General features: G+C 30.7%; 1 protein-coding gene across 1 annotated transcript in view; it reads left to right on the forward strand.

Moving 5' to 3' along the window:
- Positions 1 to 22,498, forward strand: part of LOC127706057 (uncharacterized) — a 33,094-nt gene that overhangs the window by 5,906 nt on the left and 4,690 nt on the right. The window contains exons 3-17 of the mRNA XM_052210473.1: positions 419 to 493; positions 1,015 to 1,137; positions 4,747 to 4,863; positions 6,370 to 6,524; positions 7,343 to 7,388; positions 7,778 to 8,008; positions 8,952 to 9,026; positions 10,356 to 10,460; positions 11,017 to 11,181; positions 12,048 to 12,131; positions 14,367 to 14,521; positions 15,943 to 15,988; positions 16,667 to 16,903; positions 18,242 to 18,316; positions 21,713 to 21,841. Coding sequence (XP_052066433.1) covers positions 10,368 to 10,460; positions 11,017 to 11,181; positions 12,048 to 12,131; positions 14,367 to 14,521; positions 15,943 to 15,988; positions 16,667 to 16,903; positions 18,242 to 18,316; positions 21,713 to 21,841 — 984 coding nt within the window. The 5' untranslated portion in view covers positions 419 to 493; positions 1,015 to 1,137; positions 4,747 to 4,863; ... (3 more) ...; positions 8,952 to 9,026; positions 10,356 to 10,367. The remainder of the gene's footprint in view (positions 1 to 418; positions 494 to 1,014; positions 1,138 to 4,746; positions 4,864 to 6,369; positions 6,525 to 7,342; positions 7,389 to 7,777; positions 8,009 to 8,951; positions 9,027 to 10,355; positions 10,461 to 11,016; positions 11,182 to 12,047; positions 12,132 to 14,366; positions 14,522 to 15,942; positions 15,989 to 16,666; positions 16,904 to 18,241; positions 18,317 to 21,712; positions 21,842 to 22,498) is intronic.

The following is a 22,498-nucleotide window of genomic DNA, read 5'->3' on the forward strand; positions in this document are numbered from 1 at the left end:
ACACAATGATATCACAAATTCTGATAACGAAGCTGAATTCCAAATATATGGTTCCGCAAAGTATAAATGTTTTTGGCTGACAAAAGCTGAGGATTTTAACTGATAAAAAAATCAACATTTTACATTGAACACAATCGAAATCTCATGCAGCTATTGCCAACAAGAGCTAGAAAGTGTCGATGATCATATAATTTAAAAACGCCAAGTATTTATATTACTCAAACAAATAGGATACTATACACTTATATACTTAACATTCATTATCATTTCAGTTTTGAATGAAGAACTCAATTTAGAATAAATTTACCTTCTGTGGTAATTAATGTCCATATGATTACAAAATCGTCTAAGAAATTAGGTGCAAAAATCAAATGGATAGTATGAATATATACCAATTTGTTTAATTTATTTATTGCAGAACGTCTTAATGAGTTCCATTATGATAGTTGTCTACTTGATAAATATAGTGAATATTTCTATTATATACAATAAGGTAAGTTACAAAATTTTAGAAAGGGATGACACAAACACAGAATAACAATGATAGTTTGATAACAAAATCGGGTATTTTAGAAAATATTTTTAGTTTGATTTCATTACGTTTTTCATGGAAACACCTTTTTGTTCTCATTTCGAATTCAGACCCGCATTGGTCTGGTCTTAGTTTTAGGAGTTTTGTTAGAATTTAGAAACCTTATATGTGTTGACTTTTTTATAAGAAAACACTTTCAAAAAATACTGTCACGGTCACTTCAGCACTTGAACGTTTGCAAAACGTACATATAGTATAATGAACAATTAGTCGTTTTTCCGAAGCTAGTTTTTTAATAAATGAGAATAGAAACTGCTGTTCTGTTCATTGTATTTTCAAATCTTACCGATCGCAAAATGCTTGTCAAATATAAATGTCAATTGAAATAGTTTCTTTTTGGAATTAAAATCAATACAATTCTCCGGTTAATGCATTCATTTTGCTTTGAATTATGGTACAAATTAGTTTTTTTTATTTTACAGAAAACTGACCTCAACGACACATTATCTAATTACACATCAGCGTACCAGGCAACTATTCCTTATAACAAACACTACATATCATACACGTACTGGGAAAAAACCTTCCCGAACTTTTTAAAAAAGGTAAGATATTATTGTTTCAATTGGGGATATGCTTTATCAAATTCAATACACCAACAATATGAAGTTCACAAAATCATTTTGAATTTTGAAAATAAATAATCAAATACTCAATAGGTATGGTCCAAGCCTGAAATGAAACTACTTTGAAACAATATGAGGCATGTGTTTTGATAAAATATACAAATTTGCGGGAAATGCTGTTCCTTTAAAAGTTAACGAAAAAAATACTTGCAAAATGAAAACAGGAATAGCATTTATCCTTACTTCATATACAGAATGTGTGGGTACGAACTGGTAAAGTTACGACTTGCTAAATATCGCAAAGATACGACATGGTAAAGGTTCGACTTAGTAAACGTTATAAATAATTATGATCGGAAAAGAAAGGAACGATAAAATATGGATTAAACCGTAACAGGTTATTGAGCATGAGTAAGGCACAGAAATAAAACTGAAAGATTTTTGATACACTATATAGTATATATAACTTTATAAAGAGTTTTTGTTTTGTGTTACATTTGTGCCAAGTTCTTCGTCTTCTGCTATGTTTATTCACGGAGAAGAAATCATATACAAAACCTTTATTAATATGAAGCAGAATTGTTAAGACAATTTGACTGACTAATACGACAGGTGTTTCTCTCAACTCACGGGGAGCCGTGTCTACCTGGTCTTAGATCTTAAAATAACAAAGTACAAGTGGTCATATAATCGTCATCTGTCATATTTAATTTTACTAATTTTATTGTTATGAAATAAAGCGTACCTTTTCTTGTTCGAATTATTTCTTATTTTTTATGCCGGACCCTTTACAAGCTGACTCATGTAATTATTTGTTTCTCGTCATTGAAAGCCGTACGGTGACCTATACATGCCTATATTCACGTCATTAAAATTCTGGTAGATGATTAAATCATTGCCCATCTTATTACATCTATACATGCCTATATTCACGTCATTAAAATTCTGGTAGATGATTAAATCATTGCCCATCTTATTACATCTATACATGCCTATATTCACGTCATTAAAATTCTGGTAGATGATTAAATCATTGCCCATCTTATTACATCTATACATGCCTATATTCACGTCATCAAAATTCTGGTAGATGATTAAATCATTGCCCATCTTATTACGTCTCCTTACTTTGATCTGATCGACATATTAACCGTGAATACATTGAAACGTTCGAAGCTATATGATCAGAAAGGACCAAAATAGAACAGTAAAAATCATCTCAGGCAAACTTTGCATGAGACAGTAGGAACCTTAGTTTCTTAATAATTAATGAACGTAGAATTTCTAACGGGGAATATCACTTGTGTTTCAAACAGATACAGGTTCGTAAGTACTAAATTTATAATTTGAAATTTAATTTTTTAAAGCTGATACTTCACATACTAAGGTCCAAATAAAATATATAATATCGATAACATATATCCAAGTAAAAGACATTTTTTAAATATAAGAAATACATTGATATATTTATATATATACAAGTCTAAATTAAAAACAACGTTCAAACCTATGATTGCGTTGGATAAAAACCGGAATTTTTATACGTGTGCATGCAAAACAAATGTCTTGTTAGAAGGGTCTAAATACAGCACAAACAACATTTTCCAAAAGACCAAAAAAGTGAAAAAAGTATATTTTAACAAAACGCATTTGACTAACAGGTCGAACAACAAATGTTCTTAAACTCGGTTCTTAAGCGGTTTTATATATATATATATATATAAAGTCTCTGAATGATTGTATAATAAAAACTATAACACAAATTCCCATACGTTTCGGCCATTACGGCCTTCTTCATTGGAATAAATTACAACATTCAAACAACAATTACATTGCTTGAATACATTACGTTATAATAACTACTATGACGTTCATTTGCCGCGTTTTTTTCTTTTGTTATATAAATATTTTCATTATCGTTCATACATTGTGTTGAGTCCATCAGCCTCTAAAGTTTTTAATTTTTTTATCCAAAAGGCTTCTTTAGTTTTTCTGTAAATTTCTGTTCCAAATACTCTTTCTATGGCGGTAACTTAAAAATATTTCATCGAATGATTATGCTGAATGAAGTGGTTGGCTACCGGATCTTCTGTTTTCTTTGTTCTTATTTTTGAAAAGTTCAATAGCATCCGTTGATATAGTGTATCACCCGTTTGTCCTACATATTTAAGTTTTTCGCATTTTGTACAATTAATTGCATATACTACGCCTACTGTTTTACAATTTATTTGTCCCTGAATGCTTTATTCTTTCCCTGTATATATATATATATATATATATATATATATATATATATATATATATATATATATATATACAGGGAAAGAATAATTTAAGAGTCAATCCTAAATTGAGGTAAATTATATGGCCTTCCAAATACCGTTTCGATTCCTAACATCATTGAAGAGACACTAATTGTCGAAATCCGAATATGGTGTACAAATTTTTGCACCTCATGTTTGCGGTATACCATCTTTTCCGCAAGTTTATAGTTTTCTGTTTGGTATTATATTAATAATTAAGATCCATTTTGTTACATCTGGTGATCCGTTTATTTGGCAATCGCCATGGCAGTCAGCAGTGTTCAAGAACATCCGTTATTCGACCTGCTAGTCAAATGCGTTTTGTTAAAATATACTTTTTCACTTTTTTTATCTTTTGGAAAATGTTGTTTGTGCTGTATTTAGACCCCTCTACCAAGAAATTTGTTTTGCATGCACACGTATAAAAATTGCGGTTTTTATCCAACGCATTCATAGGTTTGAACGTTGTTTTCAATTTAGACTTGTATATATTTTTTCGTTTGGGCTTGTATTATATTTTCCTTCGGGTTTATATGATCCGTTCATCCTATTTTGACTCTTTCAAAATTCAAGAGTCTATCCTAAATTGAGGTAAATTATATGGCCTTCCAAATACCGTTTCGATTCCTAACATCACTGGAGAGACATTAATTGTCGAAATCCGGATATGGTGTACAAATGTTTGCACCTCATGTTTGCGGTTTACCATCTTTTCTGCAAGTTATTGTTTTCTGTTTGGTAATAAATTAATAATAAGATCTATTTTGTAACGCTTGTGATCCGTTTTTTTGGCAATCGCCAATGGCAGACAGCAGGGTCTAAGAACATCAGTTGTTCGACCTGCTAGTCAAAATGCGTTTTGTTAAAATATACTTTTTCACTCATTTGGTCTTTTGGAAAATGTTGTTTGTGCTGTATTTAGACCCTTTAATCAAGAAATTTGTTCTGCATGCACACGTATAAAAATTGCGGTTTTTAACCAACGCAATCATAGGTTTGAACGTTGTTTTCAATTTAGACTTGTTCATATATATATATATATATATAGTTATATACCTAAAGAAGGAAGTCGATTGTTAAGAAATGATCCCAAAGAAACTGATTCATATGTTAACAATAAAAAACAACATCGTACTTGTACGATCGATTCAAGCTAAATAAAAAAATCCCGTCTTTGGTATAAGACAAAACATCAATCAGTACACATCAAAAGAATTAAGAGTAACGATATCATTAATATTCTGAAAAATGCATGACCTTGTGAAATTTTTCTTCATATTTTTAGCTTGGATGCCAAAATAGTTATCCAGAAATATATCACTGCGGGAGTGTGTATGTCCAGAAGTTAGACACTTACTTAGAGATATACATCGGTATAATTGTGACGTGTATAGTATGTCAGGTATTTGTGAATAGATTGTAATATCGAGCTTTTAAAACATTAAAGCGACTTAGTCGAATGATTTATGTCGGCCATACAGATTTAAACCAATATAAAATGTTTTACATCGTTTGATGCTATTTGCACATACAATGTCCTAGTAATCATTGAAATTGTACTATAAATAGTTTTCATTGGAAATACTAATAAACGTTAATGGATTTAAACAGATAAAAGTGAGGCGAAACATACAAGACTCATTAGTGGAAAACAAACTCATGGCACACAACTTTTAACGATGAGAAGATAAACAACAGTATACAAAATACAACCTACAATATCAAAGACTCAGCAACACGAACATCACTTAAACCAGACGAATAAGAAAGGAAAGGAAAAAGATACAGATGGCTGTCTGATTCTAAATATTCAACTTTCCCTTGATATTTTGTAGCCATCCTTTTTTTTAAGTAGGGTGTGTTTGAACCTTTTCCGGGTTACTTATTATATAAATTCCTTGACTTTTTATTCAAACCATAACAACATCTGATATGCAAAAGGACGGAGGAGATATGAAGTGGGCTACCAAAAACCATAAACAAAGAAAAACAAACAATACTATGGTCAAATAGAAACAACGAAAAGATAAACAACTGTCCACAAAACGTTACAATAATTGAGCAAAACACTCCCACAATAAACTTGAATTGAGAAGAATTATTGATCTCCAGTTATGATCGACTTTATCTGAAAAACTGGCAAACAACTGTTGCCTATATTGAACAATAACCAAAATACTCATAAATCAAAGAAAGATTCAGTAGCTGATCCACTAAACAAGTGACTTTATAATTTACAAACGGACAGACAACCGCTCGCCTCGTTAAAACATTAGTAGCAGGATTTGTAAAGAAAACTGATGTGAAAAATATCAAGAAATATAGAAGGTTTGCAATATATTAAAAAGGAAGCTGTAGTATAATCAAGTGAGATATTTAAATATAATAGCGCAAAATTTAAAAAAATAAAACACAATAGAAAACAAGTAGACAGTTGAAAAATATATGTTAAAGTTTAAAATTAAGATCAACAATTGTTAATACGAGCTATCTTTTTCATACAAATAAAACATAAATATTAATAATAGTCATAAAATCCCCCCCCCCCCCCCCCCCCCCAAAAAAAAAAAAAAAACATATTTCGAACCCAAAGAGATGTCTGGAGATGCGAGTTTATTAAATTATACAGAATAAAAACATAAACCTACTATTTTCATGTTTTCTTGAATTAGTAACTATTGCATATTTACGATATTGTTTCGTTCACGTAACAATCACGATGCGTTTGTGTAATTCTTGTGCATTTCTGAATTTTGTGCTGTATAATGCTTGTTTTGGGATGACAAAAATACTTAATGTATATTTGATGTGCATTCTTTGGGATTGAAGTATGTGATATGTGGAGAAAAGACATAACTTATAAACGATTATTGAAATACGATGTTTTTAAAATAATGATTCATTACAGATAGTTACAATAGTTGCAGCTGAATACACATTCCGTAAACTTGAATTTAAAGAAAAGAAACCAAGTATTTCAGAGAATAAGTACTATCTTTTGTTGAGTTTAAAGCATGGCATATTTCGAATTCTGATCATCTTTATAAAGGAAAATTGGAACAGGTGAAATATAGCATTCCCCCTCTAACTCGTATTTTCTCAGTTCTTTACATATTAGTAGTAGTGTTTTATTTTAAAATGAGCGTGAGAATACTTACTTCAGTTGCGTTGATGATAAAAACTTGGCATATTGGTTGTCTAGTTGATCCATTTTTTTTTTACATACATTTTGTATTCTTGTCTTTCGTTTTTGCTAATGTGCTTTGTCTATATGCCTATTTGTTGTTCTTTGTTGACATATGTGTTTGTTTTTATAGTGATGAAAATTATTACACAATGTTCACTGCTGTACTCCTATTTTTGACATTTTTACCTATTATGTCTGTTTGTTTTGTTCACACATCGTTGTCAATATAATGGAATTCTATGCGTCTGTCATACAAGTGAGAGGTTTAGCTAGTTATAAAACCAGGTTTAATTTACCATTTTTTACATAAGAAAATGTCTTTACCAAGTCAGGAATATGACAGTTGTTATCCTTTTGTTCGATGTGTTTGAGCTTTCAATTTTGCAATTTGATTAAGAGCTTTCCGTTTCAAATTTTCCTCAGAGTTTGGTATTTTTGTTATTTTACATTTTATATATTGCTTGAAATATTACATCTTTTTTTTCTAAACACCGAAAGTTTCGGTAAATTCGATAATTGTTTCAACAGAATATTTCCCTGTAACCGACTTCCGTTGAAAAAAGAACTGAAAACAAGTATATTGATTACCAATATCCTTTACAATATGAAGTCTTGTCAGAAAATATCGACAAACAGTCTAATTGAGTGCGGTCTGAGAGACAATTATGATAATTCTAATTACCTTTCGTTGCAGGTCAAAAGTAGTTGTTGCGTCGGTCCTACTTAAAGTAGCCTCTCTTGTGAGTATTGGTAGTGATAGAGGTCATGAGAAAAAGATTTGAAATACTTTTTCCTATCTTCGATGTTCGTCGAAGAATTATTATCTTTGCTTGACAATTTTGCCTAGTATTTGATTAAGAATTTTACTCTTTTGTGCCATTGTATTGGTTTAGAATTTTGTGTTTTCACAAAATTACATAGATTCTAATTACAACTGATAATTATGCTTTAACTGTTAATATCGACTTCGTCCGGATTTGATTTTACAGAAGTCTTTACATATGCTAATTTCAATGAAGACATTTAGGATAACACCAAATTAGACAAATTAAAAGCTGAAAAAGAAGAAAACAAAATAAAACCACATTAGTGCTACACGCAATAAAATTGCTTGAAATATTTTTTTCAGACAGCAGGTGTTGGACTTCTTGGACTAGGATTAACGCTTCTAGGAGACGAATTTATAAATAATAGCTCCCTCAAACATATATTTTACAAACTACAGTTTCACAACTACTATTTCTATGATATACTGGTTGGTCTTGCTGCAGCTTCTGTTGTACTTGGGACAGTAACATCGACGGTAGCTGTTCTTGGCTTAGTTGGTTCCTAGAAAAAATCACCAATCGTACTTGTGACGGTATGCAATTTAGCAACAAATTAGAATTGAGAATGGAAATGGGGAATATGTCAAAGAGACAACAACCCGACCAAAGAGCAGATAACAGCCGAAGGCCACCAATAGGTCTTCAACACGGCGGGCTTAAGCTGGCTCCTAAAGAAAAATGTGTACTAGTTCAGTGAAAATGGACGTCATACTAAACTCCAAAACATATAAACGAACTAAAATTAAAAAAAAAAAAACATACAAGACTAACAAAGGCCAGAGGCCACTGACTTGCGATAGGCGAAAAAATGCGGCGGGGTTCAACATGTTTTGTGAGATCTCAACCCTCCCATATACCTCTAGCCAATATAGCCAATATAGAATAAAGAAACACACAGCAATACGCACAGTAAAACTCAGTTTAAAAGAAGTCCGAGTCCGACGTCAGAATAGGTAACAAAAGAAACTAAGCAAAATGACAATGATACATAAATTAACAAAGGACTACTAGCATTTACTAACATGCCAGCTCCAGACCTCAATTAAACTGATTGAATGATTATGTCTTCATCATACTTGTTGAGTTAAAAAAGAAAGTGATAATGGTAGTATATATAATGTATCGTTAAATAATCTTAAATATACCAGTTTATTTATTGTACCCTCTTTTAAGAAAAAACAGTCAGTTAGAGTTGAGATTCAAATACATAGGAGCTAAAGATAAACAATCAATCGATTTAAGAAATACTAGTACGACATTAATTTCAAATGAAAAAAGACAATCAACTGTCCACATATCAATACATATAAGATTGTTTTTATTTATGCTTTATTGTGTTGGTGGGTTGCTTTTGCAGTAAAATAATTCTATGCATAAAGAGGGAGGTGTAATATAATTGTCAACGAGACAACTATCCATTAAGGGTCAAGGAATGAAGATGTGAAACAATTGATATATTAACACTTTCTATTTCAGAGCACTGCTCTCTCTCTGGTTTTGCATGTACCAAGAATCATTGCAGTTGCATTTTGGATATTTTTTATTGCAAAGGTATGCACTATAGTATTGCAAATTAAAATCCCTTTTTTTTTGCAGCGTAAAAGTTATTGTGTTTAATTTTAAACTTTTGATTTAAAGTCCCAAGTCATTGAAATGGCTGTAGATAATATGAATTACATATATAAAAGAAACGAAAGATACCAAAGGGTCATTCAAACTAATAAGTCGAAAATACATTGACTATGCCATGGCAAAAAAAAATCTTATTATTTTATAGTTAGAATTTGAAAGAAACCTCTCACCTTGAACTTAATATTAAAGTCCCTGAGATTATTGAACGTAGATGAAAAATCAACTACAGGCGTACACATTTCTTTCCTTCATATTTCCTCAATGTTTAATGCCTAAATTTTACCTTGAGATGAAGGACTGTAATAAGAGGGTTGACCTTTCTTTGCATTCAAAACAACCTAATTATAAAGAACGGTTTGCGACCAGGATAATAACCTTTATTGTGAATATATCATTTGAATGCCACAAAATTAATAACATTTTCATTTATCAGTAAAATTAAATAGTTTTTCATGAATAAAGGGATCCAATAAAACTTCTTATCCGAGACCAAGATTGATTTATACCCTGTCACATTTTATTATTTCATTACCAGTTTTCTTTTATGAAAGATACAAATTGCCATATTGTTGTCTATTGATTTCTTTGGTTGAAGTCTCATTGGCGCTTATCTTTACAGTATTAAACATACTGTACTTTCCATTAGCATATACATTTTGTAAATTTGTTTATTGTATGGATATACTGATTATCAACCGGTGTTTATTTTCTAAATAAGAAAAAGCCTGTACAGAGTCAGGAATATGGCAGTTGTTTTCCATACGTTTGATGTGTGAGATTTTGATTTTTCTATTTAATAAGAGACTTTCCGTTTTGAATTTTCATTGGAGTTCGGTATTTTTGATATTTTACTTTTTGTAGATTAGTATTGTTGCAATGTTTTTGTATGCTTCTTCTTCTATTTTGTCAACATTAATCTTCAATCTGTGGTCTTAATGTAAGTAAAAAACGATATTAGTTTAGAATTTTTCGAAATGTAAACACGAGACAGTAGTTTACAATCGTAAATCGTTTTTTTGTATTGGAACATTTCACACAAGAGAAAAAGGTTGGGGTAATCACACGAACTCAAAATGGATTAAAATGCATGCATTTGAAGCACTTACAGCAAAATGACCATTAGATGGGGTTGACTATATTTTCGGCTTAGAAAAGCTTTTAAGACGAATGTCATTTATTTTATTTTTTTATAGAAAGTGGTATAGTACAAAAGTATATCTTTAAAATTGAAAATATATTCCTTTACAGATCAATAGTGGCATGAAATTTCAGTTATGGTTACAACAATTAGGTTATTTTATTGAAGGCTCCGGAAATGAAATTACTACGAAGTGGAATGATATGATCATGACAGTAAGACATATATAGACATAAAGATACAAACAAGTGTCCGACATAACTATGTTTATAATTTTAAGTTTTGAAAATTCTGAAAGAATTAATAATTTGTAAGAAATTAAAGACATACTGCTATACTCTTAAAGAAAGGAAAGGTACAAAGAGAAAAACAAAAACAATGAAAAACAAAGACAAAAATGACGAAATGACAAGTTAAAAAAACAATTAAAAGGAAATTATTGATTACGAATTACATCAGTGGCTTGACGATCAAAGTAGATAAAAAAATTCATTATATATCAGGCTTATAATTAAGACCGCCATACGCGCGTTTAGTCAACACCAGCATTATTAGTGGGATTCGAATCACAGATAGAAGGTGAATAAGGAGAATGAAAAGCATTGAAACTCAAAATTCTACAAAGTTGTGTCAAAAGTGTTAGGTTCAAGTCTCGTACAAAATGTTGACAGAAGATACTAATGCTAAAAAAAGTTAATAAAAAAAGAAAAAGCCATCACCTTGTGAAATTCCAATTTTGAATAGTAATAAGTCTTCTTCTAATGTTTTCAGCTGCAGTGTTGTGGCGTCAATCATAACAATGAAACATATACTACAAATGGAATAAAATTTTGTTGTAAAAATGCTCATCCCAGAATACTGGACTCTGCTGGATATAATACAAATTTCTACTCATCGTTTGATTATTTGGGTGGATGTGGTGGATACAAAACAGAGGTAATTCTTGTTGTAAAACAGGATGTTTTCTTTATCTGGTATCTTTAATAATATTTCTTCACTGTCAATGGGTTAATGCCACTGATGATGGAGGTTTTCTTTCCGAGGATATCACCAGCCCTTTATTCATCATTTCAAAAACTTTTCCAACTGGGTTGTGAGAAAAACGAAGGAAAACGAAACTTCATTAGTTTATGGTCAAAATTACGAATTGGTTATAAAAAGTACTTCGGACGCATGCAATTTATAACGTGTTGTTTTCAATAACTGAGTGTATCATATTCGGTGTATCATAAATCTGGATTCGCATGACGTGTGATGTCTGACTCGCAGGAACTTCTCAACCTGCGGGTCTCACTCCATTTATTTCTAATTTTTATTTGCATTTTTAAAATACTTTTACGTGATTTGAACAACGATAACCAAGTATTTAACGGAAACATAGTTTATTGACTATAACAAATATTAGCGGTTCTTTTATTTTTGGCAATTTTTCTTTTGTGGATCACTTGAACTGAAAAAAGTTTTATGTTGTCACGAAAAAAAAAAACCCACCACAATATATATAAATAATTTAAAGAAAATCATTTTCACAAGATAAACCACGAAATCCGTCCTCTTCTTAAGATCAACTAATTTTTTTGATGAAAACACGATTTACATTGAGAACAATTAGCATATTGCTTAACGTTCGCATTTGTTAATTTCCCAAATCTTGTTTTAAATTGCATTTATAATTTTTTTCTTTAATGAACTCTTATATCTGGTCTCAAATCGAAGAATGTTGCTGATTGGTCGTTTTTGCTTACTAAGTACTTGTTTTTGTAAATCGCATGTGTCAAATAAATTAAATCATTATCTTTCAGACATGCGCAGATGTCATCTTGTTCAAGACTAAAATGTTTGTTGGTTGGTTTCTAGCGATTGTGTTGCTGCAAATTGTTTTAGAGGTATATAATTATAGCATACAAAATAAGTATATGGTTGAATTGTAATCTCATTTACGGGTGCCACATGTGGAGCAGGATCTGCTTACCCTTCCGGAGCACCTGAGATCACCCCCTGTTTTTGGTGGGGTTCGTGTTGCTTAGGCTTTAGTTTTCTATGTTGTGTCATCTGTACTATTATTTGTTTATTTGTCTTTTTATTTTTCGTCATGGCGTTGTCAGTTTGTTTTCGATCTATGAGTTTGACTGTCCCTCTGGTATCTTTCGTCTCTCTCTAATTTAGATGACCTTATGTTTTTAAATTAGACTTCTGATTGGCCAACATCATAATTTCTGATTGAATCACATCATTTTTTTTATGGTAACTGTTTTGAATAAACAATGCTTGGTAATGTCAAATTAATATTAATTATCGCATGAGAATACTGGTACTTGATATCAATTTTATATATGTAAATGTGAATTGTTGAATTAATCATCAGTTAAAATGCACGAAAATAATTTCTCATATAAGTAATAAAAAATATCTATAATGCTAGGTTTATTTATAATACAATATCAATCATGTAATCTTAAATTTTATTTTTTTTATTTTAAAGTTTTCATTAAAATGCACGTAATTTTTTTCTCTTCTTTCCAATTTTTATGAACACTCACAATGACGGGTAAGTTTAGTGGTTAATTTAACCTTAATAATTCGAATTCACATACTTTTTAAAATAACAGGGCAAGGACTCAATCTACATTCTCATATAGAACAAAATGTATAATGCCATTAGTGTGCTCTAAACAGATATTATTTTATGAAAAAGGGTAAATGGAGGGCTGTTTAACATCCAGTGGATAGTTAAATGCATATTCAGGACGGAAACATGTTGATGTTAGATGACCATACAATCTGGTTTGAACAATACCTATAATCTGAACCAGATTTGTAACGTGCTAGTGTACAAAATAACAGTCTACATGAAGTCTAACAGACATCTTCCCGATTGTCCCACTTAGTTTCATTACTTTTTTACCTGTACTTTTAAAAAGTTGAGCAATCGAGAAGACACCAGTACTGTCATACCAAATTATAAGCCTGATATCTTTGATGAGTTATTTTTTATTTAAAGCACCTTACGGGATCGAAGACTATATAGGTCAAGTAAACCTTGCGTCGAAACAGGAATGAAAACAAACGAAAATAGATAAATTAAAAATAAATAACTGCAGACATTTTGAAAAAAATAGATACTGTGGATGCATTGATTTTCGTGGAAACCAATGTTTGTGGATTCAGGAAAGCTTAAATTTTCGTGGGAATCAATGTTTGTGGATTCAGAAAAACTTAAATTTTCGTGGATATTTGATTTTGTGGTTTTGCAATAGTCTGCATACAAGCTTATAGAAAGTTTTGTTATTCGTTGATTAAGATTCTTGGTTCACTTGTTCCAACAAAATACATAAAAAATGGTACCTCTGGAATACTAGTGAATCCACAGTCCAAATACCATGGATACATTTAAAGTTCACTTAATACAGTTTATTTGAGCTGTTTTAATAATTTTATTTCAAATAAAAAAATAATTTAATAGGACTTCTTTGATAAATGTTTAAAAACTGAATGTCAAGTGTGTAAAATGATGTTTCATTTTTTCCTGTATTTTGTTTTTATTTTAGTGAGAATCTATATTGAAGAACACAAGTGAACGCATTATTTGTTCTGATATGGCTATCACTTGGTCATATTTAAAATGTTAAAATTCAAATACCTTTCACGGTAAACGTGTATTTGTTCCGCCTAACTTAAGTTCTCCCGGAAACGTTGGTATAAACAATGTTATAATATCTGTTGTTTTGAAACACATATTTTATAGAAGTAAGAAGATGTGGTATGAGTGCCAATAAGACAACTCTCCATCCAAGTCACAATGTTTAAAGAGTAAACAATTATAGATCAAAGTACGGCCTTCAACATGGAGCCTTGGCTCACTTAGAACAGCAAGTTATACCCTTTTTTCCGTTAGGAACGAATACTTTAATATTTGTTCAAGTAGAAATAATATTATAGAATATGTGTTCCATTTGGAACTTATATAATAAAGGAACTTTTATTTTATTACACAACGAATTAAATTGTCCTTCATAGAAAATTAAAATGAAGATGAGGAATAATTTTTTATATTTATATATTTAATGAAACATTCTACGAATAGGAATTCATGCAACCATTGTATTTTTGTTTTGCCTTAGATTATTGGTTTCGTATTTGTTAGCAAAGAATATCTCGTTATAATGTTGACAAAAAGCGCTGGAAACCCAACAGGAGCAACATTGAATGCAAAGTCTGTAATATTCAGAAAGATGGTTAAAGAAATAAAATCATTTTGTGTTAGTAACTGGAAAAGGTAACAACAAAAATAAGTATATCGTATATTAGTTATGGGTTTATGGTGCACGATATAAATAAAACATGACAAACGTGGCATATATCGTATTATTTTACATATCTTAGCAGAGGATGTTTAAAATAAAATAATTAAAGAAAAACACGATCATACGTGCCGCTATGACCTTATTCTTTTTTTTATGCATGCGTTACCAAATGTGTTTATAAATGTGGGAAATTCTTAACAGAACCGAATCACATTTTTGTTTGCGATGTCATTTTTCGTTCAAAAAAAGAATTGTTTTAAATTTTTGGCATACTTTTGCCATAGGTTTAGCAAATATAAAAGTTGAACAGTGTCTTGTATACTGTTGTTTGATTTCTGGACCCTTTTAGTTCTTTTTGGCCATGGTTTTGTCAGTTTGTTTTCGACTAATGACTTCAAACACTAACTGACCCACTCCACCCCACCCTTTTCGAAAAAAAAATGAAGAAGATAAAAAAAACAAACAAAAATAAAAAAACAACAAAAAAGCAACAAAAACAACATTTTTAATATGAGATCTTTAGGAAAAGTTTATGTAGAGTTATGTGGGAAATTTATTCTAAATGAAAAAGAATTAAAATGATATCTTATTTGCGATGTCGTTTTAGCATTTTTATAGAAATGAAAATTTGAAAATTAATGGCCCTGAATAAGCAAAAAAAAAAAACAGGGTGTGTGTGTGTGTGTGTGTGTGTGTGTGTGGGGGGGGGGGGGGGATAATAAAAAAAGAAGAAAAGTTGAAAACGTAAGAATTGAGCATCGATTAGCTATTAAGGAGACACGCATCATGTATTGCGAGTTATAATGGTAACATACAGAAGAAACAACTTGGGTTGCCAACAAAAAAAGACTTAGAAACTTTTACTATAGCCTTGTAATATAAATTTATAACAAAACAACTCTTGATCCATCACAAAAGTTCTTCAACTTAGACTTTGTTTTCAAATTTATAACAAAACAACTCTTGATCCACCAAAGAATTTCTTCAACTTAGACTTTGTTTTGTCAGTGGTATGTTTAATTGAAAGGATACACGATTACCAAACATATATAGTAACATACAACACCAACCACATTATTCCTCCATGAAAAAAAATTGCTAAATCGTTGACGTCAGCATTCAATAATAATATAATCGAAAACCACATATTATTAATAACCGATTAGGAAATATCAGAATCACTATAATATATATACAATACATGCAATAAATCATATTTGGAAAGATTCAATTATGCTAATAAAAACTAAAAATATTTAGAATATGTAGCAATTTTATTTGTATGTTTGTTATTGTATAACACGCTCATGCATATAGTAAAAAATTGTGCTCTAAGATGTTTTATTTAAACGTAAAAAATGTATGTTTCTACTATGATATCTTTACATTATAGGTCAAAAATTTCACTGGTTCACTTTATTTCTCTTGGATGTTTGTTTGTGAGTATTTTCTAGTATATATATATATATTTATCTTTGGATGCTAGATACTAGATTTTTTTTGTAAGTGTCATTTGATTGCTTTTCTTTGACATATTTAGCCTACTGCTTTAGTCTATATTTTGTAGAATATGGTAGGATATATATATCTCATTGGCAATCATACCATATCTACTTATTCTTATATTGACCTATTGTTTATAAGTTCAATATTACGTCACAAACACCTACTTATTTATAGACAAACAATTAAATGAACGAACAAAAGATAAAAGATAAAGAGCAAACTCCACTGCAGAGATTTCTAATTCTGTACAGCCACACACCATGTGATGGGCTATATTTATAATGAGCAACCAGCCTATATCCGGTTTTCTCAATAAGTTGATGAATAACGTCAAAATTAGTATGGTCTAAATGAAAATAAAACCAGCATATTCAGTTAATTCCATTTTGTCGACACCATAGATGCAGGTAAATGAATGTCATACAACACATACTCAGGAAGTCAGAGAAATCATGCTATTAGTACTGAATATGTCTGATTCCTTAATCCTACACAAAAAGATTGTTGAAGAATATACGCGTATGTACTGAACTGGAAGATAATTTGACAAGGTCTCTGTAATTGCAAATTACTATACACGGTTGTGAATCACTGATTGTTTAATTTAACAGATATTCAACATTGTGGTGCTGTGTCTAGCCATCAACATACGATTTGACAAAGTTTTTGGAAACTCCGATGTACAAGAACTATTCTCCAGGATAAACGTTACCGATCAAATATTTACAAGGTCGATCAACATATTTTCCATTGTGACTGTCACCTTTTCGTCTGTATCCATAGCAGTTGCTATATTGTCAATCTTTGTTATGGTATTACCCAAATGGAAATCAGTTCTTAGTTTTGTCGTAAGTACTGTTGTTTTCTTATATTTTGAATTGGCATACAGCAATTTAGTGTCTTGGTTTCAAAAACATATTCCCTCTCTGTTTTGGTAACAGTGCATTTAGCATATGATTGGCGTAACTTTATGGTAGAAATGAATTATCTGAAAAGGCTGTTTTTAAAAAGTGTTCTATTGCTGATGAAATTTTTACAAAAATAGGGTTAGAGCATCGAAAATTTAAGATAATATCTGTAATTTTCATACATATTGAATTTATATTGATGTCGTACGATAATTTTTCTTCTTCATATTGATGTTTTTTATTAACATGAAAGAAATTTAATTTAAATGGAGATGTAACTGCATTGATTTCATTTAAGACTAAATTATACTATGAATTTACCCTTCTTGCTGTGTTCCCTCTGTTCAAGTAATTGAGTTGTTTCTTTCAAATCCTCAAGAAATAAGTCAATTAGAGAATATTCCGCAGCTTAAACATATTATGTCACAAACACATTCTATCATAATCACTAGATTTGGCAAATTACGAGGAGATTGTATTGATGTGAGACAAAAAACAGGCCCGAAACACTCTAATATGATATACCCGATGGTATCTCCAGCCCAGGAGCCAGTACTTCGGTACTTGCATAAAAATTCGGAATTAATGAATGTATCTTCCTCATGCAAATCTCTGATTCCTTGCCCGGCTTTTGCTATACTTTTGTTCTTTTTTGTTTTTATCAGCTCTTCAATTCCTAATACGTTTTGGATTTTTAAATTGTTTGGCCTCAAGCATCACTGAAGAGAAATTTTTTTGTTTACTCTTGGTTTTCTTTTTTGGCCATGGCGTTGTCAGTTATTTTTCTACTGAGTTTGAATGTCCCATTGGTATATTTCGCCTCTCTTTAAATTGTCAAAATGCGTTTCTGTTGCAGTAAAATTAGTACCATTAATGTAATTACTACCACTGGTTCGATACCTCTGCTGGTGGCCTGTTTGTCCCCGAGGGTATTACCAGCCAAATACGGTTACACGTTATTGTGTTATTAAAGTTTGTTGTTTTAAAATTTTAGAAATTACTTTTAATTAAGATAGAAAATAAGAGAGTATATCTCTCGTATGCATAGCGCTGATACCATATCCGGTTTTGGCTATACTTTTTGTCCTTTTTGGTTTTATCATCTCTTCAATTCCTACCAAGTTTTGGATGTTCAAATATTTAAGTCCTGAGCATCAATGAAGAGACATTTCTTGTCGAAAGTGCATCTAATGTAGAAAAATTGGTATCGTTAATGTTATTGTGGTGACTAAAGTTATTATATTTACATTAATACTGGCATACTTTTTGTATTACTAGAGTGCTGGGGTATTGTGTATCGTGGCAGTTGCAAATCTTCTTCAAGAAGGATTATGGGTGATTTTTTTCAATAATGTAAGTTTACGAATAACATAATTCATTTATCGTTAAAATACTTATATAGTAATTACAGTTTTGCTAAAATAATATGTTTATTCATTATACTTTATGGTGTGACAACACCTTTGCATTTTTGTCTGACTAGCTTCGTTTTTTATAACGTTATTCAAAAAAATTATACCAAGATCTGTGTAAATAGAACAAACTTTCCTAAATCGATTCTAGTATCCATCGAATAAAAGGAAACTAATTAAGGGAAATATGAGAAAATATGAAGAGGAGATAACTGTCAAACAGATATAAACGTTAATTATTCTGTTGCTCCAATTGTTGTGTTTGATAGCATCGCGGAAAAAAGTCTCTTCAAAACGATCATAGAACTAAAAATTGGATAAATGAAAATATATATATTCTTAGTTCTCCATTTGCACATATTGTGTAATTTTCCGAAGATGTCGTTTACATTTTTTCGAATCATATTGAAGTAAATGTTCCTAAAAATATAGGATGACATTCGGAGAACAACAGTTTTACAGACATTCGTAAGGTTTATTTTCTAGAAAAAAAAGCAAACTCATACTTTTTCATTAATTTTATTTTTAAAGTGCAATTTGAATGTCCTTTCCGAATCTTTAGTCTCTCTTTTAAGCATGGATTACGCTATACAAAAGTACATAGAACAAAATGTTGGTAATTATTTTTGTATGAAAAGTGATTCGTAATTTGTATTAGATTTTGAAGTAAAATTGATATTCGGATGAGGGTCATTCACCCCCATAAATAACTAATTAGAGCTTTAAAATAAAAATCTAATATAGTTATTGTATCACCAACAGTTTTTCAAAACTTCCTTGTCGTTATACTTAATTTGCAAAATAATACACAATATGTATGCTAAAACTCAAAGAAGTAGGATACTATATGATATATTTATTTTTGCAAAAAAATGTTATAGTTCTTTCAAATGTGTCACAACATGTGGGAGTGTTTCGACTGCTTTAAATTGTATAACATTTATTTTACAAATGACTAACTCAGAGTAATGGGTAAATATTTTTTTAAGTCTAGCATTATATTTCAAAATCAATAATCAGACAAATGATACCACTGTACATATTTTGTAAAACAATTGGAAATAAATTGACCTTTCTACAGGAATTAACTTCATTTAAATAATTGTCTAGTATGAAAAAAGTAGGATATGATTACAGTGGCCACATGTTGAGTACTAATTTGCATAGCGGCCATATTGCCGTATCATGTTGACATCCGTTTCAATAGGAATATGCATGCCCCTTAAGTAAATATTCAAATATGCCAATTCGTAATTACATCAACATTTTGTCCGCATATTGGTGAATTGTACATGTTTTTGCCTTGTGTTCGTGTACAAATGAACCTTATCAACACTAAAAACGTTCGGCCTTTTCAATTTAACTGATTAATTCCGTCCAATTTTCTAAAACCTCAAATATTAGGCATTATTCCTTTGCACTACATAGCATATTTGTAAATATATACCTGCGGAAGATTTTCAGAGACACGTAAGTTTAAGATCAAAGACGGAAACAGACTTGATGATCAGCAAAATTGATATAATTTCTATTTTTCAATCTACAGCTAAGGGAAGTAATTTAATTAAAAGAGCTAAAGTCACGTGGTGCTAATCTAATGAATAACGTATCTAGGATTTTGCCATATGACAACTCTTTTGTTTGAATACATCACGTTTGTTTGAGAACAAAATGTTTGGATAGCCAAATATACAAAATGTTTAGAGCATAAGGAACAAAAGGGTCTCTCCAGAGGTCTGTAACAACTCCATATATGTCTTAACTGTAAATTCACAAACATAATGTTCCACATATTGACTCTAACATAATTTATCACAGACATTATACATCGTGGTTATACCGTAACACTGGTTCCTTGAAAAATGGTATAATTGGGGACTACTATCCTCTTGCAGGTACGATAGAGACAAACATTTAGAAAGCCAAAAATATTAACCTTTAAGAGCAAATCACGTGATAGGCATACACAAACCTGTAAACCTTACCTAAAATAATTTGATTACAATTAATGATTCAACATAATTTCCTGATGATAAAAATACGATAATTTTTATTCAAGACACAAATCGCTACACGTACTTTTAAGACTAACGAAGATGAACCTCGTTTATTTGCTGTTCTTCGTCTCAAAGTAATAGCACAGAGCAAAAGCCAGTTTTCCACTGCAAAAGTCAAGACGTCCCATTGCACTGGTTTGGGAGGATTTCTTTGTAAGATCAAGCTACATCTATCACTTGCAATCTATCACAACTCAGATACGCGGTAATATTAGAAGAACGAATAGTAGCTGTTTCCAAAAACAATAATTCCTCTAACATGATTTATGACATTTATTTAAAAAAATTCCTTTGATTAATTTAGAAGTTATTGATATGCTATAGTTCCAACTACTTTAGGCAAATTTGACCTTGTTTGAAATTCCTTTTAAATCACTTTTAAGAATATGGCTACTTATTTTTTTTTTGCTGTTAAAGAATGTTCCTGATGAAGGTCAATCAGGAAAAGCGCCTCAGATGCACACAGTTTATAAAGGGAATTTGTATTGATGATTTAGTATATCATAAGTTAAATTGAAATATTCAGATGCTACAAGTAACGGCGGTAGTATACCGCTGTTCAATAGTCATAATTCGATAGAGCGAAAACAATCCGAGTAACAAACTCAAACCGAGGGAAACACATCAACTATAGAAGGAAAACAACGGAACAACAGGTACACTGAACTGCAAATAAAGCAAACGCCAATGTACATTGAAACGGACTGTTTGATAACAAATGCCATATTCCTGACTTTATACAGGTCATTTTAAGAAAAAAATGGTGGCTTGAACCTGGTTTTATGGCTAGCCAAACCTCCCGCTTATATAACAATGTTAAAAATACCGCTATTGATGAAAATGACAACACTTCCTGACAGGATTACAGTACAAGCAAACGCAAGAACAATCGTACACACGTACAAGAATAAAAATTAAATAGATTTGTTTTATTTATAGACATGTACAAGAATAAAAATAAAATAGTTAAAGGACATGTAGTTTCTGCTCCAACTATCTTTATGACATTCTACTATTTAAAAAATAGGTATAAAAAACCCATATTAATACAGTAGGCTAATGTCTGGCAATAGGATGTAATTTTCATATATGATTGCGATAAGAATAAAGAAGAGCCCGACATATTAACTAGACAGTTGTAAATAATTGAAGACCGTGTGCTAAGATTTCTTTGCTTTATAGTTTTGTTGGGTTGATACCTTTCTTACCTGCTTACTCTTACTTTTGATCACATATCCGTTTATTCGTATGAACGTACACTACATTGATTTAACTTATAGGTATCTTCAGAGCTAGAAGATGAACTTATGAAACAGTTTAATAGTACTAATGGCGGTTATGATTACTCTGACAAATCAGCAACACGTGATTGGTCATTATCACTTTCGTGGAACACACTATTTGTACAGGTATGATGACAGGAAAACGGTTAAAAAAATGATTACTACACTACGGATAAATACATGTAAAACTATCAGTACTTAAACATTGGACATACATACAAGAATAAGTGTATAGTCTAAAATGTACAGAAAATATTTATCAAAATGAGTCAACCCCTTGTTTAAATTAGAATACAAAATGTTGAACAGTTTGTCAGAATTCTTCCGCAGAATTTGCAAATTAGTTTCCAGTGCCATATATGTAAATGAAATTATATGCTATATCAAGTAATGAAACAAAGACCTACACACACTTTACGTCAATTTAGCACGTGTTTAGGCAAAGTTACAGAAAGCGAACCGGGTCTATTTCCTGTTATTCATCTCAAAGTAACAGTTAGATATGCAACACGGAGAAAAAGCTCATATCCTACTGCATATTCAAGACAGCCCTGTCTTTCAAGTTATATTCATAAATAATCTGGAGAGATCTTTTTTTATTTTATTGATATAGTACTTTACTTGTCCAAGACTGTTTTTTAAGTGTTGCGAATAAATCACAATTGACAAACAATATCAGAAGGAAAATAGTCAGCTAATTATTATAGATAAAGTATATGCATGATTCGAAAATTCTTAGAAAAACTGCTGATATAATGTAGAATTGAATACAAGTAGGCGCAA

The sequence above is a fragment of the Mytilus californianus genome, unplaced genomic scaffold (assembly GCF_021869535.1).
Source record: "Mytilus californianus isolate M0D057914Y unplaced genomic scaffold, xbMytCali1.0.p SCAF_6, whole genome shotgun sequence".
Classification (NCBI taxonomy): domain Eukaryota; kingdom Metazoa; phylum Mollusca; class Bivalvia; order Mytilida; family Mytilidae; genus Mytilus; species Mytilus californianus.